The sequence below is a fragment of the Balaenoptera musculus genome, chromosome 7 (genome assembly GCF_009873245.2).
Source record: "Balaenoptera musculus isolate JJ_BM4_2016_0621 chromosome 7, mBalMus1.pri.v3, whole genome shotgun sequence".
Classification (NCBI taxonomy): Eukaryota; Metazoa; Chordata; class Mammalia; order Artiodactyla; family Balaenopteridae; genus Balaenoptera; species Balaenoptera musculus.
Genome location: NC_045791.1, coordinates 8,857,252 through 8,876,166, shown reverse-complemented (window position 1 = coordinate 8,876,166; position 18,915 = coordinate 8,857,252). Strand labels below are relative to the sequence as shown.

The 18,915-nt window shown below is 42.0% G+C and overlaps 1 protein-coding gene across 1 annotated transcript in view; it reads left to right on the top strand.

Moving 5' to 3' along the window:
* Positions 1–18,915, top strand: part of CNTNAP5 (contactin associated protein family member 5) — an 829,028-nt gene that overhangs the window by 501,180 nt on the left and 308,933 nt on the right. Inside the window, exons 9-10 of the mRNA XM_036857137.1 lie at positions 6,426–6,575; positions 9,504–9,675. Of these exons, the coding sequence (XP_036713032.1) occupies positions 6,426–6,575; positions 9,504–9,675 (322 nt within the window). The remainder of the gene's footprint in view (positions 1–6,425; positions 6,576–9,503; positions 9,676–18,915) is intronic.

Below are 18,915 nucleotides of genomic sequence, written 5' to 3'. Positions count from 1 at the left end.
GGTTAATTTCCAAAATATACAAACAGCTCACATGACTCCATGTCTGGTGATGTTTCCGGTGCTGGGGATGGGGGCACCCAGGGATTCAGGAATGCCTCTGACCATCCCACACAAGAAGCATAGTACAGAATACCACACCCTCAACAAAAGATTATCCAGTCCCAAACGCCCAGGGCCAGAGTGGAGAAACTCTACTTCAAGGGAAAATGTTACTCCTGTAAAAAAGTGTAGGCCTTCAGCATATTGCTAAACTGCTTTTAGTGTCAATTTCATCAAACGTGAACTGTAAATTGTTGGAAAGGTCTCATTATACAAAGTATTAAAAAAGCACATGAGATGTTGGTAGTGATATTTATCTAGAAAAATAAAATCAAAGTAGTAAAAGTCAGCGAGAATTCCAAGGTCAGACCTAAGCGGACATTTGAAGAAAAAAAAAAAGTTGAATTGTGCCTTAATCCTTCTTAGAAGCTAGAAGTTCCACGAAAGGACAGGGCCAGAGTTTGAACTCAGTCTTGTCAAAGGGGAAGTTGCCTTGTGAGACTAGAAGCCGGTGCAGCCACTTTGGAAACACTCTGGCAGTTCCTCAAAAGGTTAACTATGGAGTTACCATATGACTCAGCGATTCCACTCCTAGGTGTACATCTAAGAGAACTGGAGACATAGGTCCACACAGAAATTTGTACAGGAGTGTTCATAGCAGCATTATTCATAATACCTGCAAAGTGGAAGCAACCCACGTGTCCATCAACTGGCAAAAGAATGAACAAAATGTGGTCCATCCACACAATGGAAAGACATTCAACCATACAGATAGACTGATACAAGCTGCTACCTACGATGAACCTTGAAAACATTATGTGAAGCAAAAGAAGCCAGTCACAAAAGGGAACATGGTGTATGACTTCATCTATATGAAATCTCCTCCATCGGCAAATCCATAGAGACAGAAAGTGGATGAGTGGCTGGCACAGCTGGAGGTGGGGGACTGGGGAGACTGGAGACCGATAGCTAAGGTTACAGCCTTTCTTTGGGGGTGGGGGTGGCTCCAGACATTTTAAAATTAATTGTGATTGCTTGCCTAACTCTGTGAATATACAGAAAAACATTGAACTGCATTTTACATAGGAGGAGTATACAGTATGTGAATTTTATCTCATTAAAGCTATTTCAAAAATATAAGTAAATAAGAGCAAAGGTGAATTCCACAGCAGAAAATAGAACTCTGCAGAGGTAATTGGCCATCAGAGCGATTCCTGGAGCAGAGCAGGGCTAGCTTTGGAAGTGTGGAGCGCAGAAGGAACTCATCCTGCGTGCCTGCCTGACAGCTCAGCCTAGGTGCCCGACCCTTTGAATTCTGGCTCTGTGGTAGGCATAGGACCCAGGGCAGCCTCGCCAGTTTTCTGTTTTGGCATATATAACGTGAGGGCTATAAAGCTTGGCCTCCAGCGCTATGGTGAGACCTAGGAATTACATATTTAAAGTGCCTGGCACGTTGTAGATATTCAATACTGGTAGAGTGTATTATTAGCTATTTTTACAATTGGGCTGTGTTTCACATTTCAATTTGCAAGTTCAGTTGCAAGGATGGAAAGTGTCTTTTTTTTTTTTTTTTTTCCATGAAGAAAAACTTCTAAGCCTATTTAACCATCTCTGTGAGAGACCTTTTATACTCATGCCTTAGGCTGAATTCTGGGACCAGGAAGCAGCCACTTTAAATAATGGGGGCAAGAAGTGGAAAAGAACGAAAACTTTCCCTATCCTTTATCTCAGCCTCAACAGTTTGTTAGTTTTGAAAAAATGATTATAAACGTCGCACACTTTTTTAGAAACTTGGCAAATTCTAGTACTCTGTATAAGAAAAAAGAATCTGTGATTCTATCATTCAGTATCGTTCCAGTACTTTTGTAGTTATTTTTAACAAAATGGGAACTGTACCACACATACTGTTTTTCACTTTTCAGGATATCACTATCATTCCTGGAATTATGATTTTTAATGACTATATTATATTCCATGTTATTATTAATGGTAGAGAACATTTCATTTACGATAGTGACAAAAAGGGTGAAATACTTGGAATAAATTTGACAAGAAATGTGCAAAACCATACAAGAAAAATGTTAAAACACTCCTGAAAGGCACTGAATAAGTCTTGGACAAATGTAAAAAGATATCCCATTCTTGGATGGGATAACGCAACATTATAAAGATATCATTTCTCCCTAAGTTAAATTACAAATTTAATACAATCTCTATAGAAACATCACAGTCTACTTCATGGCATTAGATGCATTATACTAAAATTCGTACAGAAAAACAAAGATTCAGGATTATATTCCATGTTACTGAATATACTGCATCTGATTTATCTAACCTACCCTTATTGGAAATATTAGTAGTTGTGAATTTTTGCTATTATAAATGATGTCATGAACTCTCTTCACCATAAACCTTGTTTGCAGCTCTGTTACTATTTTAGGATTAATTCTTCAGAATAAAATTTGTAGAGATGAGGTATGATATTTTTAGGGTTTTTGATGCTTGTTGGTATATTGCCTTCTAGAAAGAATTACCAGTTTTGAAATTGCCTGTTGCCCTCTCTAACCACTAACAGAGACTATCATTGGTTTTTATTCTTTACCAGTCTGGGAGATGACAAATATTATTTAACATCACATTAACATTCAGAAGTTTTATGTTTGTCGTCATCCAATAATCTTTCCAGAACCCAAGTCCCACCTTTTCAGCCTCAGCTTTTCAATCATATGAGTACTTAGCACCCCTAAGTGGTCCTCAATACTGTATTTTTCCACCCCGAGAGGTTTTTTCCCCAAGAAGGTGTTCCTGGCCTCAAAGGTAACGCTTTCCTGTTCCTTTCATTGAGAACTTCTGTTTTTTCAGAGCTCCTTATCTTAGGTTTTTGAAGGAAAGCAACCTGATGGAATTGATTTTCCCTAATTTGTGAATAATTAATAGCACTTAAACCTGTACCTTTTAAAGAGCGTTCTTAAAAAATAAACCTGGAAGAAGCTCCAGGGGTGTTATTTTGGATCCGTTAACAGAATGAAGGGAAAAAGAGAGCCCAGGTAGAAGCAGATTTTTAGAGAGGGATCTGCCAGTTCGCTTGCCTTGGAATCTATGCCCAGGTCAGCTCCTCTGAGCCAGTCTTATTTTTCTTAGCTTCTTTCCTTCCTCTTCTGAAACCTCTCACGGATTAGTTCCCAACCCGGGCTGCGCAATTGAAGCTCTGGGGGTCTTTGAAACTTCCAAGGCCTGTGGCCACCCCCAGAAGTCTGCCTTAATTAAGCTGGTGTAGGGCCCAGGGACCTGTCTTTTCCAAATATGCCCAGGTAATCCCTTTGTGTGGTCAGCAGCAAGAGCTACTGTTCGAATAATTCTAAGAGCTAAGATTTCACACAGGCTCTCCCTGCAGGGACTAGGGACCACGTAGGAAAAGATCAAAAGAGATCGAATTAAAAGGAAAAGCAGACCAGAAAGAAAAAACGAAAAGAAAAAGAAAACAAACAACTGACCAAGCAAACCCTTATTAAGTGATGCTTTTAAAGACAGAAATGTGGATAGTGGCCTGGGGAGGGGGTGGGACCCCAAGTCAGAACATATAAGCTTGAGCCCCAGCCCTGGTCCCCTCATACTGAGTAGACCTCTTCCTCGTGCCAGTGTCCTCTGTACAGTGACTCAGTGACGTGTCTCTAATTAGATGGCACACTCCCCCGGCCTCCATCTGTACTTTCTTCCCTACTGTATCCCTGATGCCTAGCTGGGCCCTTAGGGGCTATTTTCACCCTATGTGTTGAAGTAGTTACTGACTTCCTTCCAGCCCAGTCTAGAGTTTACCTGCAAATGCAGTCTCATCTGTTATGCAGAGGTATTTAAATCAGTACGCAAATGACAGTAAAAGGAGTAAAGACCTCAGCTGGCCATGCCCACCAAATGCCCCTGACAGAAGTCAAATGTTCACCACCAGGAAACACCTGACAGACCCTCTGCCTCATTAGCAGAATCCCTGTTGCTGGGACCCAGACCCTGGCCTTTGGGGGAAAGTGGGGCCTCCAGGCTGAGTAGCTTCCGGATTCTCCTCTCCGCCCCAAGCAGATGTTCAGGGCTGCAGCAAACACTGGCTGAGAGGGAGCTGGCGGGAAACGCAGGAAGACCTACATCTGGGCCATTCTGAACAGATGGAGCACGCTGCCCCGGTGCAACGCAGCTGGGCCCCCAGCCTGGTGCTGTGCTTTCCCGGGGGGCAGCTTCTCCTGCCATCAGATGGCTCAGGGGCACGAGCTCTTCAGTAGCTGTTCTGAGAAGCCCTGCAGACCTCTGGTCTGATTGTCAGTGCTTTCTTCCCAGCTGGTTTCTCAGGGACTGCGCCCCTGTAGGCGCTACCAAGGCTGAGCTCCTTTAGCTCCGGAAATAGACCTTCATCCATCCCTTCCTCTCCATTTTCGCTGCTAATACTTCGGCTGAGACCCTGGTCATTCTGTCTCCTGGTCATTCTGTGCAAGTGAGAGGCCCCCACCGGTTCTGTTTCCAGCCTCGACTCCTCCCAGCCCCGACTTTTGGCCACCAGAGTCTCTCAATGTGCGTCTCCAGGCAGGTCATCACCACACTAATGGTCCCCTCTTGGACTCCCAGTGATTTCATCACTTCTAGACCAGTGATTGCATTCCTGGCTACACATCAGAATCATCAAGGGGGCTTGTTTAAAATGCAGATGTCTGGGACTCCATCGCCAGAGAGTCTGAGAGAATTGGCTTGGGTAAAGTGCCCTCCAGAATCCTTTGTCCGAGGACATTGTTGAAATGCCTTCCTTAGCCTGGCACACGAGGCCCCTGACCGGACTCTCTTCCCACCTGCTTTCCTGTTGCCCTGTCCTGCTTCTCATTCCAGACCTTTGCTTCTCTGTACAGGCTCTCTGTCCCCCGGAACTCCTCAGAAGTGGGAAACTCTTGCTCAGTTTTCAAAAACCGCCTCTTCTATGAAGTATTTTCAGGATCCTTATGTGGAGTTAGGTCTTCCTTCTCTATCCCCATGTTACTGGTTCACCCCGAATTGCAAGCAGGGCTGCTGTCCACCTGCTTCTCTAAGCCACCAGCCTGAAGTGCTCAAAGGACAGTATTTTAAGCCTCTTTGCCTAAGTCTCTTCCATCTAACTGTGGATTACCCCAGGATAGAGATCCGATGATATGACTATCCTTTCTCCCAAATGCAGGGGAGCATTTTGTGGTTGCTCTTCTGTCCTTTTGCTTTAGTGAGCATGATTTCTACTTGCGACGTGATATGAACTGTCCTACAGGCCCTACTGTATTAACGGGTATAATTCTCACAAGAGCCTGTGAGTACAGTCATTCTCCCCATTTTGCAGGGGAGGAAACTGAGGCAATGAGAAAAGAAGGATAACTCGGCCCATAGCAGGGCACCTGTCTATTGAGTGAAGACATGGGGGGCTCTGTGATCTGGTTACAAACAAATCTTTGTGACTGGACTGGGTAATACGACCATGTTTCCTTCAGCAAGCACTTTGCACAGACAGAGCCTTAAAAGATGATAAACTTTTTGTAGGAAAGGGTGGAAACACTGGTGCGTAATTCCCAGCACGCTTCCCTCAACAAGGTAGGTTGGCAGTGCGGTGCAAGTCAAAGGCATCTGGGGCAAAAGAACGAGAGAGAAATTGCCTTTTAATAAACACCCACTGTGCCCACAACCTGGGAACTTTCCTGCCTGATCTCAGTGGATCCCTTACCAATGATACAGAGTAAGAATTACGGTATTTACAGAAGATAAAACCAGAGCTCCGTGAAGGTAGGTGACTCAGTGTCAGATAATTAGTTCAGGAAAAAGGTTGGAACTAAACTAGTCTGTTACCTCCTTTCAGCAGGAGATTCCTCTGCCTGGTGTGTCATTGGAATCTAGCTTTCCTCATCTACTTTTGCCTCTAAAACAGTTTATTTTCTTTACTAAAAAAGAAATATAAGTCACGTGTAGAAAAATGCGAGAAGACTGAAATTGCCTATAACCCCACCACTCAGAGAATAAAAATCACCGGGAACATTTTGAATTTTTCTTTTTCCTTTTCACTTTTTACTCTGCATTTTATATCAATAAGTCAATAACTATTTTCTATACCTTTGTAGTATACGAACACATTTGTGTTTTGCCCTTTTGTTTTCAAACCAAACATGTCAGAAGTGGTTCAGCCCCTTTTGAAAAAGGAAAATAATAGAATGAAGTGGTAAAAAGAAAAAGAAAGATGGCTGGGAAGCAGCTGAGGGTTTGTTTTATGCCAGATGAAGAGAGGGGCCGCTCTGAGAATGTACAGGGACCACCGCAGGCAAGGAAACGAGCCTTGCTCTCTCCACACCTGCCCAAATCCGTCATCCCTACACTTGCCCTTCCTGTTTCTTTTGCAGGCAGTGACTTGAATGATGGCTTGTGGCATTCAGTGACCATCAACGCCAGAAGGAACCGCATCACTCTCACTCTGGATAACGATGCAGCATCCCCGGCTCAGGACACCACCCGGATGCAGATTTATTCTGGAAATCGCTATTACTTTGGAGGTAAATTCCCCAGCTTTTGAGGTTGAAAATAAAGGAGGGAGGATGCAGTGGACAATTATTTCACTATGACAATTCTTTTCTGTGTCAAATTGACCGTTCTCCCAACACACATGCACGCGCACCTTACCCTCAAGCCCAAAGAAATGAGAAGCAAACTTTCCCACACCTGTACAAATATAAATTATCTAGGTCGGTGCTGAGGAAAAAAAAAAAAAAAAAGTCTAGCTGTAAGAGCTGGTGTTACATAACACATCCCAAGGAGACTTTTGTAGCCATGCCAGACTCTGTGATCATATTCCAAAAGAGAAACTCAGCTGAAAACTTGGAGAAAGTGTACCGATAGTCAGCAGTACCTGCAAGAGAAAAAAAAAATCCAGGTAGGAAGGTACAACCAGCATCCTCAGCTTTCTCAGTCATTTCTCTGCTGATTTGCTTTCTTCATCCCCTATTCATCTGCTCCCCACATCCCTGGAGGCCATGCCCATGGAGGGGGGCAGCTAAAAATGAGGAAGACCTAGAAGCCCATGAACTTGTAGCTTCACAAAGAGCAGCCAGTATAGACCCTGCCCCCTCCAATGCTAGGAAACTTTGCAAAGATGAAAACACAAGGGCAAACTGGTAAGGAAGAAAAATACATAATTAGGCATTTGCTTCATTTTTATAGATGTATGTATATTTTTATTTAGTTTTTTACAGGTTTTTCTTCATTAAAAATATTCGTGTCTAATTACTTAGCCAGTTGTTGGTATTATAGAAACAATCTCTAAAGAGTAATTAATTCCAGTAGCTGTGTGACCTTGAGTAACATACTCATGGTCCTTGAACTTCCTTATCCAGGACGTTGGGAAACAAAGCAGAATTTCTGGGAGAATTCAGTGAGATCAAGGTTAAATGTACAACATCGTGCTTTCTACATTAGAACGGACAGACTGGCTTCAGCTTTTGTAGATATGGGTCTCAGCTGGGCCTGGTCTAAAGAGAAGTATCCTGTAAAATTATAAAGTGCAGTCTCTAAAAGAGAATTTGCAAATCACTTCTCTCATACCAATGACATGAGGTTAAGCTTTGAAATACGAAAGGGACTTTGCACAGATGCCATGTACACATCCAGGTGTCCTGGGAGGGAAGCAGTGTGGAGTGATTCCTTTGTGGTTTGATTTCAGGGCCAGAGCCTCTGTCCTTCACTCCAAATCTCCACATGTGCCTAGATAACAAATCCCTTTAAAAAGGGAACACTTTGATTCTCTGTAAATATTTTATGTCATTTAATTCATGCAGAATCCTTATGAGGTAGGTAATATTAGCCCCATTTTACAGATAATAAGACCTGTGTTTGCAGAGATGAAATAATTTGTGTGAGTCGTAGGATTCAACCCCACATCTGTGTTCTCCATGAGCCACTAGTGACAGCAAAGGAATGTAAAGACTGCAGAAGAAAGGTCTGGTGGCCCCCAAAGATACGTTTCACAGACTGTATAATTTTGCATCATATGCAGTGTTTCATAGACAGCAGAGAAAAGCAACCTTGTATTTCTTTCTGGGGAAAATGATGTTGAATTAATTATGTTAGTTAAGCATCCGAAATGCCTCAAAGGCAGAATGGCTCCCCTCCCCCAGCTGAAGTGTTTTTAGACGTGGGTCTTAACGGGGCTTCAGGCTGAGGAGGGAAGATTTATCTGGGATCTGAACAGTGTTTAAGGAAATGCCCCACACGTAGACTGTAAACTTAAGGAAAGTGAAAAATGAGTTTGAGGGATAATAGTCAACTTACATAAATTCTCTCTATGGCTTCAATTAGAAGTTGTAGCATCTCTCTTCATTTTATAGTGTGCCTGTGAGCCGTTAACCAACTGCTGGGCTTCAGCCCAGCAGTGACTGTCTATTAGAGATGGTTGAAGTAATTCCCAATTATTGATGGGTTATTGCCATGTTTTCAAGCATGCATCCCCATATGCTCTGAACCTATTAAAACCATCGGGATGGAGTTTATAAAGAACGCAAGCACACATGCACGTACATGGCTCTATACCTGTCTTAATGCGTAGTTATTCCCTGGTTGCAAGCTATGCTCAATCAGTGTAGTGCCTGTTTTTTTTTTTTTTTTTTAAAGAACACCCTTTAAAAATGTATGGCATTAACCTTTCAGGTATGTGATTACAGCCCTATAACTATGTGCATTTAAACCCTTCGTTCCTTTAGCATCTGGATTTGCTTTGCATATCACTTCAAAATTCCAGCTACTTTCCTGTGTGTACCTTTCTCAGGAACCAAGCCTGATAATGCTGACAATTAACCAGGCAATTACTCTGCTACCATTGTTACCCAAAGCGTAATTTTCTTTGAATGTGTAATTCGGAATTGAAGTGTGCATTTAAAAGTGTGTTTCAAGACAGAAATTCCCAAGTAGTTATGATATGTTGCTTTCTTGGGCTGAGTGAAGTATACCCCACAAAAGAAGGGCAAATAGCTTACGAACAGGGCGAAAAGAAATAAGAATGAGATACATATTTTAATTCCCTGGGTTTATTTCTTTAGGTTTAATAACTATATTTATTTTATATCATGGTTTTAATAATTCCACTATCTGAAGTCTCTGTGGGTTTGATTCTCCTAATAAAGTTGCTGCTGACTTCTAATCTCCTAATGAAGTTTAAAAAAAAAAAAAAAGAACGAGATAAATGCGATAGGATCGGTATCCCCTTTAACACATTTTGTTTTCCATTCTATACAGTGATTGAGTATGCCCCATTTTGTACCAGTTTTGTCCCCTCTCTGAGAATGCTAGGATTTACAACAAAAATGTGTGCACTGCTGTGAATGAAAATACACCGAAATAATTAGACCTTAAGGTCTTCCATCAATAGGTCGCCAAAGCAATAACTGATCATTTCAGTATTCTTCTTCATTTTTTTTTTCTCTGTCCCACAGGGTGCCCTGACAATCTCACCGATTCCCAGTGCTTAAATCCCATTAAGGCTTTCCAAGGCTGCATGAGGCTCATCTTTATTGATAACCAGCCCAAGGACCTCATTTCAGTTCAGCAAGGTTCCCTGGGGAATTTTAGTGATTTACACATTGATCTGTGTAGCATCAAAGACAGGTAATTATGGTCTCTTCTCCTCTGTTCTCCCACCCACCTTCCCATTTTCCCTCTTCTAAATATGAGCTTCTTTCACCAAAATTCGAATCCTCTGACATCAGCCACATTAGACATAATTGAGTCGCCTAATGGAAAATATTTCTGAAAGGATTTCTGGCCCAGAGAAAAATGGTTTAAATGAGTTGAGTCTCTCTCCATGTCGACTTGCAGTAAATGGGATATGCAAATTAAATCAAAATACAAATTTGTGAAAGGATTAAAATTTTATGCGTAAACAACATTTGATTACTTTGAAGTTAAGAGTGAAGCAAAAAGGAGGGAGGAATTGCTTGTCTCCTAAACCATTTCATTCTTCACTGCAGTGAGTGTCCTTTCTAAAACTGACAGATGAAAATCAAACCCTCTGGGATTCCTATAGCAGGGTCCAGTTGTACAGTGACTCCCTGGTGGCCTGATTTTTGCTGTCACCACCCCTAACCCTCTGTTTCTTTGGCCCAGAGGAGACCGGACCCTGGACAGAGAATCAGCACCTTTATTCCCCAACCTACACATCTAGCAAAAGCGCCCTCTCCCGCTTCATTTCTCCTGGGCTCTGGCTCCTCTTCTATTTGAAGTTTCTAGATTCAAAGATGCGCTGGAGAACATAAAAGAGGGGAAGTTTCTGAATTTTCAGCAAGGTTAATCATGTGATCCATGTTTCTTCTCTAGCACTTAACCTCCGTCTTTCTTCCAATTCTACTCACCCCAGTCAAAATACCATTGACCGAATAGGTGAATACATGTTATGTGCTTGCCTGTGTGTGGGTGATACAGAGTCCCTGCTTGTGTTTTATCAGGGAATTAATTATACATTACTATAAAATGCTATCAATGGCCAGGAAGTGTACCCTTATTTGTGGGACATATGATAGTGGCAGCTGAGGTCAGGAAGGTTTTCAGGAAATGGTGTTGAGCTGAGTTTTAAAGGACGGACAGGCTTGGCTGAGGAGTGGGGGTGATGGTATTGTAGGCATATGGGCAGGATATGGCGTGTGAAATGCCATAGAAATGGGGGGAGGGTCATGGCTTGCAAGTATTTTGTCCACTCAAGACACTTAGTTTTCATTTAAATATCTCTAATATTGGGATGCATTTTACATCTGATTGTTTATAATAGTTGAATTGACAATATTTATTTTTCTTCAGAGCATATAAAATAATGGCATGTCTTACAACGAACGGTGTCTTAGATTCCACAAAATATAGCTCGGTGGGGATGGTAAGTCTTGGTAATAGAGCACGTGATGTGAATACAGACAATTAGGAAGAACTTGGCGTGCCTAAGGCATTTAGCCTCGTGCTCTAGGAAGACTCAGGGAAGGTAGTCAGATTTGTTTCGTAAAAAGAGTACTCAGGAAGTGGGAGAAGGATGGATTGGAAAAGAACCAGCGCAGAGGTGGTGAGGTGACAGCCCCAGCGCAGGGGAGCAACGATGGGAAGTAGCAGGCGCCTGTACTGAGCACGACACAGAAAGCAGCTCTGCAGACCACAGTCTCCTCTCATGCCTGGAATGACTGATATAATTGGGTGGAACTTTATGTGCATGTTTCTCTGTTAATACCACTCCGCATGGGATCGTCAACAAATCACACAGACTTGCAGGCTCTCCTGCTTCATTTTTTTCTATTTGGCCAGCTGGAAAAGTGGGTAATAAAATGTATGCTTCATTAGACTGTGCTGGTTTAGAGACCTCAGAGTAAAAGACACTGTGTGGAATGGTTGCTACCCTATAGTCTTTATTAATGATGAGGGGGGAGCATCTGACGTCATCAGCCAGACCAGACCGCCTTTTGCAAAGTGTAGATCAGTAGAGGGAACATTTATCAATAGGGATCTCTTATGATAAGCTAATTTCTAATCAAGGGAGCTCTCATTATTTTCGATTACATGGACGCCATTGCCATCTATGCCGCATCATTACTTTTGTGTAATTGTAGTCTGTATAATCGTATTACATACAATTGTGTTTTGGTTAATTGTATAATAAGGGATTGTGTTTAGTTTAGTGGGTAAATGGGACATTTTTCTTGATTTGCCAGTCAGTGTCTCTAACAGAAGGGGAACTGGTAAAAGGCTTTGCTTAACTAATTATTTCTTGAACTTCTATTTAATATTTGGTGGAGAGCGGGAGCTGGGGTTAGAAAAGCAGGTGGTTTCTGAGTTTTGCATTTTATTTTTAATGTGTTAATCAACACGAACCTGATTTAAGGGCAAGTGTGAAGTTCTGCCTTCAAGGCGCTTGCCACTTGGGGGGGGGCATGGTTTGGCGGGAGACAAGGGGGTAGAGAACAGTCTGGCTGTGGTTTGTTCTCGGTTTTGGGGTTTTTTTTAGAAAAATTTAGTAAGGTTTAATGAAATTCAATGAATATTTTAAAACATTAAACACTAGTTTTATTTAAATCATTTTGATTAAAAATTTTGGTTTTCATTAACTATGATTCCTATTTTATATTTTATTTGTAATAGCAAGCTTTGAATGCTTAGAAGAAAATAATTTTGTGAAAGCATACAAAAAGAATTTTGATTTTTAAATTTCTTACCTTTATTATGCGTTTTTGATGAAAATATATTCAAATGTCATACTGTGAGTACAGTTGCGTTTTATTTTATTTTAAAAAATTTTTATTTTATATTGGAGTATAGTTGATTTTCCATGTTGTGTTAGTTTCAGGTGTACAGCAAAGTGATTCAGTTATACATATACGTGTATCTATTCTTTTTCAGAATCTTTTCCCATTTAGCTTATTACAGAATATTGAGTAGAGTTCCCTGTACTATACAGTAGGTCCTTGTTGGTCATCTATTTTATATATAGTAGTGTGTGTTTCTTAATCCCAAACTCCTAATTTATCCCTCCCGCCTACCTTCCCCCTTTGGTAACCATAAATTTGTTTTCTCTGTCTGTGAGTCTGTTTCTGTTTGGTAAATAAGTTCGTTTGTATCCTTATTTTAGATTTCACGTATAAGCGATATCATATGATATTTGTCTTCCTCTGTCTGACTTACTTCACCATCCCTGTTGCTGCAAATGGCATTCTTTCATTCTTTTTTATGGCTGAGGTCTTGACTAAAAGCTGGGAGAGTTCCTTCTCAGGGACTGAAGGATTTAAACCAACAATTTGCATCTCAGTAATGGGCACTGTTCTGAAGCTTCTGGCCTCAGGGAAGAAAGGAGGTGTAGGAACTGGGCTGGCCTACTTCTCTGGCAGAAGGGAAAGGACTTTAGGAGGCTCCATTGGAGGACCGCCCCGTGCCTGACAGTCCAAGGTCAGGTTGGGAGGACCTCGTAGGAGTCACCGTTGGGACCCGACAGACCCCAAGCCCCTTCAGTGGTCTTTAAACCTCTAGAATATGATGTGCACCCACCATCCCTCCTCTGCAGACTGAATCTCCAGTCTCATGTTCTCCTCATCCCAAAACACGGTTCTTCATGAGCTATACTTATCTCTTGCACCCCGAGGGCTTAAAGTAGGCCAGGCTTGATATTCTCAACCATCCTCGAGCAGAGTATGCTTAGAGCAGAATCACGCCCTGGTTTATTTGACCTCATAAACAGGCATTGGGTGAATGAACGAGGCAGTCTTATTGTATATTCTTGAGTAAAATAAGACGTGGTAAGAGTTGTAGAAGATACGAGAGTATGAGAGCGTTTATATCCCCATTTTTTCAAGGGGGTAAACTAAGACCTGGAGATAATGTTCACTTTTCCATGGTCACAGGACTGAAGTTGCAATCCAGAGTTAGACACCGCCAGTGTTCTCTCCCTTGTACTATCTACTCAAAAGGATCTGACCTGGAAATGGCAGTCATCGTGTGTCTGTGGATCTAAATATGTAACCTCATCTTCCGCCCAACCGTATAAAAATTGTTCAGGGATAGGCCATCTATTAAATTCCTTGTCAGCCTTAGGTGCCTGATGAGATTCCATTTAAAAGAGAGGCATTCAAAATGGTATGTGATATCAGGCAAGGTCTTTTTTTTCTTTTTTCTTTTTTGAATATATAGTCTTTTTTTTTTATATTATATATGTTTCAAGGGTACAATATAGTGATTCACAATTTTAAAGGTTATAATCCATATATAGTTATTATGAAATATTTGCTATATTCCCCATGTTTTACACTGTATCCTTGTAGCTTATATTTTTAAAATTTTAATTTATATTGGAGTACAGTTGCTTAACAATGTTGTGTTAGTTTCAGGTGTACAGCAAGTGAATCAGTTATACATATACATATATCTATCCTTTTTCAAACTCTTTTCTCATTTAGGTTATTACAGAATATTAGGGAACTCTACTCAGGCAAAGTCTGAGTGATATAAGGATGTCCCACTCTTGGTGGGCCAGGTCAAGAAGTGCTTTTGTTGAAAGATCCAAGCAGTTAATTCCAGGAGCCATATCCCGTCCTTCAAGGTTCAAAGCCCAGGGCAGAAGAAACAAATCACCAAATGCTGTCTAAGACTTCATTCCGATAGGAGACAAGATCCAAGGTGTGAAGCCAAACCGGGAGGAGCAAACAGGGACGCTGATGAGTCAGTGAGGGGAAGTGGGCGTCACACCTGGAGAAAGTCATCAATCCCAGTGCAGGTGGCAGAGGATTTGAGAGGTGCTGGAGCATGTTTAATTCCCAGTATGCTTCTTGTCAGCTTGAAATAGAACACATAGGATTTAACCTTTTTGTCTCTTTCCTCTTTTGCAAAACCAGGATAATAAAACCTACCTTCGCATTGAGAGTTAAATGAGAGAGTGTGAGAAGTCAGGCGCTCAGTTGTATGTCCAGTAAAGAGTAGATACTCAGTGAGTTCGCCATGTGAATTCCTATAGCCAAAGGTTTGCTGAATCTCTGGTTTCCATGGGGAAAGGAGAAGCTCAGGTCTCCCTCTGATGTTTCGCCAGCCCCCACTGTAGCCAAGGATCCCCAGTAGTTTCTGGTGTGGCGGTCTATCTAGACCTCATATGTGCCCTCGGATCAGTTGCTCAGTAACTTCCCTTGAGTTTCAGTTCCCTTTGAGCTGACCCTCTGAGGCACCAACCACCACCTATTAGGAAGATGCGCATCAATTTTGGTGCCAAGGTTGTGGTCTCTGGATTCTCCTAAAGCATTGGTTCTCTGGGCCTGGAGAGGGTAAGGAAAGCACGTGATGTGCCCAGGGCACACAGTTTAAGGTGGTCCTCATTTCCAGGTTCATACCTGTGTACACCCTGAATTTACATGAACCTGGGAACGAATGCTTCCTTAAATTTTGCAGGCAAATTCCAGCCTGTTTGCATCAGAATCACCAGGAGGGCCTGTTACAATCCAAATTGCTGGGCCCCGCCCCTAGAATTTCTGATTTTTACTGTGGTGGGCCAGAGGATTTGCTTTTCTAACAAATTCCAGGGTGCTGCTGGGACAGACTTTGAGAACCACTGCCCTACAGCTTCTAATCCTGTAGGCAGTGGGATTGCATGGATTCTGTATAATAGGAGACCAGGTGTTGGGCGGAGAGGAATGGGTCCTGCTGCTGCTGGACCCCCAAGCAGCTGCCCTCCTGATCAGAATCTCACAGGGTCTCTAGAGAGTTCCAGCAGCTCTGTCTCAGTGTCCCTCTCCAAAGGCTGTTGACATCAGTCCAGGGGACACTGCTGGGGGCAACTGAATTCCATCTCCCTCCCTGGCCTTTGTCATTCAGCCCCTCCCCTGCTTCCCACTACGAACAGCATAAATGAAAACAGTCGGACCCTCAGAGGTGTCTGAGTGAAGGGCTGTTTGGGCTGGAAGGGAGGGTGGGTCTCAGAATCACTGCTGCTGCCAACAAATGTTACTTGTTTTTTTTTTTTTGTTATTTTGAAGACAGTTATTTGACTTGTTGGTCCCTCTGAAAGTCAGAGCTTGGTTTTACCTTCTAGACTAAGCTCACACCTTGTGGGAGGGGGGGTGGTATCATTATAATAAGAGTGACTCCACCCAGCAAAAAATATTCCTGCAAACCTTCCTAAAGATGGGTAGAGACTGCACCTGGTCTTCTGGTGCATGGCAAAGGTTTCCCTGGTCACAGTACCGTTTCCTGTGTTCCTTCCTCATAGAGTGAAGATACTGGGGAAGGTCCCTGGAGATCACACAGCTCTGGTTTTTCGTAGAAGGAAATAGCAGTTTTGTGGAGGGTGGCAAAGACAGGTACCAAAGCGGGGGCTCTGCTCCGGGAGTCTTTGCTGTTGCTTTCTGTAGAGACAGCGTCGCTCTTCACACTTTCTAAAATTAGGTCCTTTTTGGTTATCCATTTTAAATATAGCCACGTGTACATGTCAATACTGAACTCCCAGTCTATCCCTTCCCCCCCACCCTTCCCACCAGGTAAGGGTAAATTCATTCTCTAAGTTTGTGAGTCTGTTTCTGTTTCATAGATAAGTTCATTTGTATCAACTCTGCCCAATATTATGTAACAACCTAAATGGGAAAAGAATCTGAAAAAGAATAGATACATGTATATGTGCAACTGAATCACTTTGCTGTACACCTGAAACTAACACAACATTGTTAATCAGCTATACTCCAACATAAAATAAAAAGTTAAAAACATAGTAAAATTAAACAATCTGCTTGTTCCAATGAGTGAATCCCATGTGGAAAACTGCTTCAAGTTTCCTGCAGCCAAATAATTTAGGAAATGTAGCTTCTCACTCCATAATGATTTCCCTTTCTCCCAACACACATTCTTTTAAGAAAAGCATCTGCTAAACTCTTTGGTCAAGATTCTTACCTTCTTGGTTCAGAGCCGGGAGTGCTGTAAACACGGAATGTGGGGAAGTGTTCAGTGGGATGACCTCCAAGAAACAGACTTCTGCTAAAAACCCACCCTGTGTCTGGGAGTTTGTTCAAAACAGCGAGCTATATAAAAAGCTTACATTGCAGGGCAATGCATATGTTTTCATTTTTCTCTCCAATTGAAAACTTGTACATCGGGTGCCAGAAAAGCCACTGTAAGGGCACAGCCCGTGCAATCTGAGCTTCTAACTCCAAAGTGAGAAATGTTACAATATGGTGTGTTCTTCCTTAACTCATGGGATGGGGCCCAAATCCACACAAGAGCACTTCTGCTGTTTTTATTTATCATTTTGAGGCTATTTCATGGAGGACAGGGAAAGGTTATAGTTTATACAACAGTTACCGAGCAAACATTCTCTCAGGATGATTTCATTTAATTCACTGCACAGTTCTGCAAGATCCACAAAGTTCTCCTCAAAGTGTGGTTCCCAGACCAGCAGCCTCAGTGTCACCTGGCAACTTGTTATGACTGCATATTCCCAGGTCCCAACCCATACTTTCTGGGCCACAAACATGGGGAAGTGGGGGCAGCCTGAGTTTTCACAAGCCCCCCCAGGTGATTCTGATGCACACTCAGATTTGAGAGCCATTGGTTTGCTCCATTATTATTATTTAAGAAATAAGACCTCTAGTGCTTATGGAGGTTCAGTTACCTGCCCAAGGTCACATTTTCCGTATTTGGTGGAGCCAGGGTTCAAAGCCAGATTTTACCGATCTCTCAGTCCATGTACAGGTAGAGGGGTTTTTGCCCAAAGGCCGGGGAAAGAAAAAAGATGGGCTTGGAGAGCCAGAGCAGGTCAAGGGAGTGTCACAGAAGAAATGAGATTTCAAGAGGAACTGGGTTTAGAGCGGTCAAGTGGGTCTGTTCCAGGCAGGGTGGAGAGCATAAGTCTGGGCCTCTGAGTGGGGGAGGTGCTGGACATTTGTCTGCCTGGATGGGAAAGGCTGCTTTGGCAGCAGTGTGTAAAAGAGAACTAAAGTCAAAGCCATAGGGAGCATGGCAGCACACAGTTAAAATCTGAGTAACAGGCCATTGTAATAGTTAATCGTTAGATGATGTTTACTGTGTGCCAGGACACCTCGTAAATGCACGTGTGTGTGTGTGTGTGTGTGTGTGATACAGATAGATACATACTTACATAATTATACCATAGATAGACAGACAGATACATACCTACATGAATACACCATAGATAGCTACATACATACATACGCGATAGATAGTTGCATACATACATACACACACCATAGATAGATAGCTACATACATACATACAGACATAGATACACCGTAGATAGATAGTTACATACATACATACATATACCATAGATAGATAGATACATACATACATACAGACAGACATAGATACACCATAGATAGATAGTTACATACATTCATACATATATACATACAGACAGACACACACCATAGGTAGATACATACACACGTACATACATACATACACGATAGAGAGATAGTTGCATACATACATACATACACCATAGATAGATACATACATACATAATTATACCATAGATAGATACATACCTTCATAAATACACCATAGATAGCTACATACATACGTACATACATACATACATGATAGAGAGATAGTTGCATACATACATACATACACCATAGATAGATAGATAGATACATACATACATAATACACCATAGATAGCTACATACATACATACAGACATAGATACCCCGTAGATAGATAGATAGTTACATACATACATACATATACCATAGATAGATACATACATAATACACCATAGATAGATACATACATACATACAGACATAGATACACCATAGATAGATAGTTACATACATTCATACATATATACATACAGACAGACACAAACCATAGGTAGATACATACATACATACATGCATACACCATAGGTAGGTAGGTAGATAGGTAGATAGATAGGTAGATAGATCAATCCTCAAGGCAACCTATGAAGTAAGTAAGACTATTAACTCCATTTTACAGAGTGAGATTGAGGCACAGTGACGCTAAGTAAGTTGTCCAAGGTCACACAGCAAGTATGCGGCAGAGCCTGGCTATGAACCAAGGAGTCTGGTGGAAGAGATCAGGTCTGTCCTTGCACTGCACTACATCTGACTTTTCAGTTAGGAGTCATCCTATATTCTTCAGCAGGATTGCAAAAGAGAAAATGATGTGAATTCATCTTGTGTCCACGTCACAAAACAGGTTGTATTAACCCAGGAAGAGAAGGGGTGTGATCTGCAACACATAGACCACCACGGAAGCCTGGGAGCTTATCCACACAGTGATTTGTCACAACCTTGAGACACACACTGAGAGAGACTCAGAGTCTGAAAGCTTCCACCAAGACATCCACCCTTCTGTCTTTCTTTAGG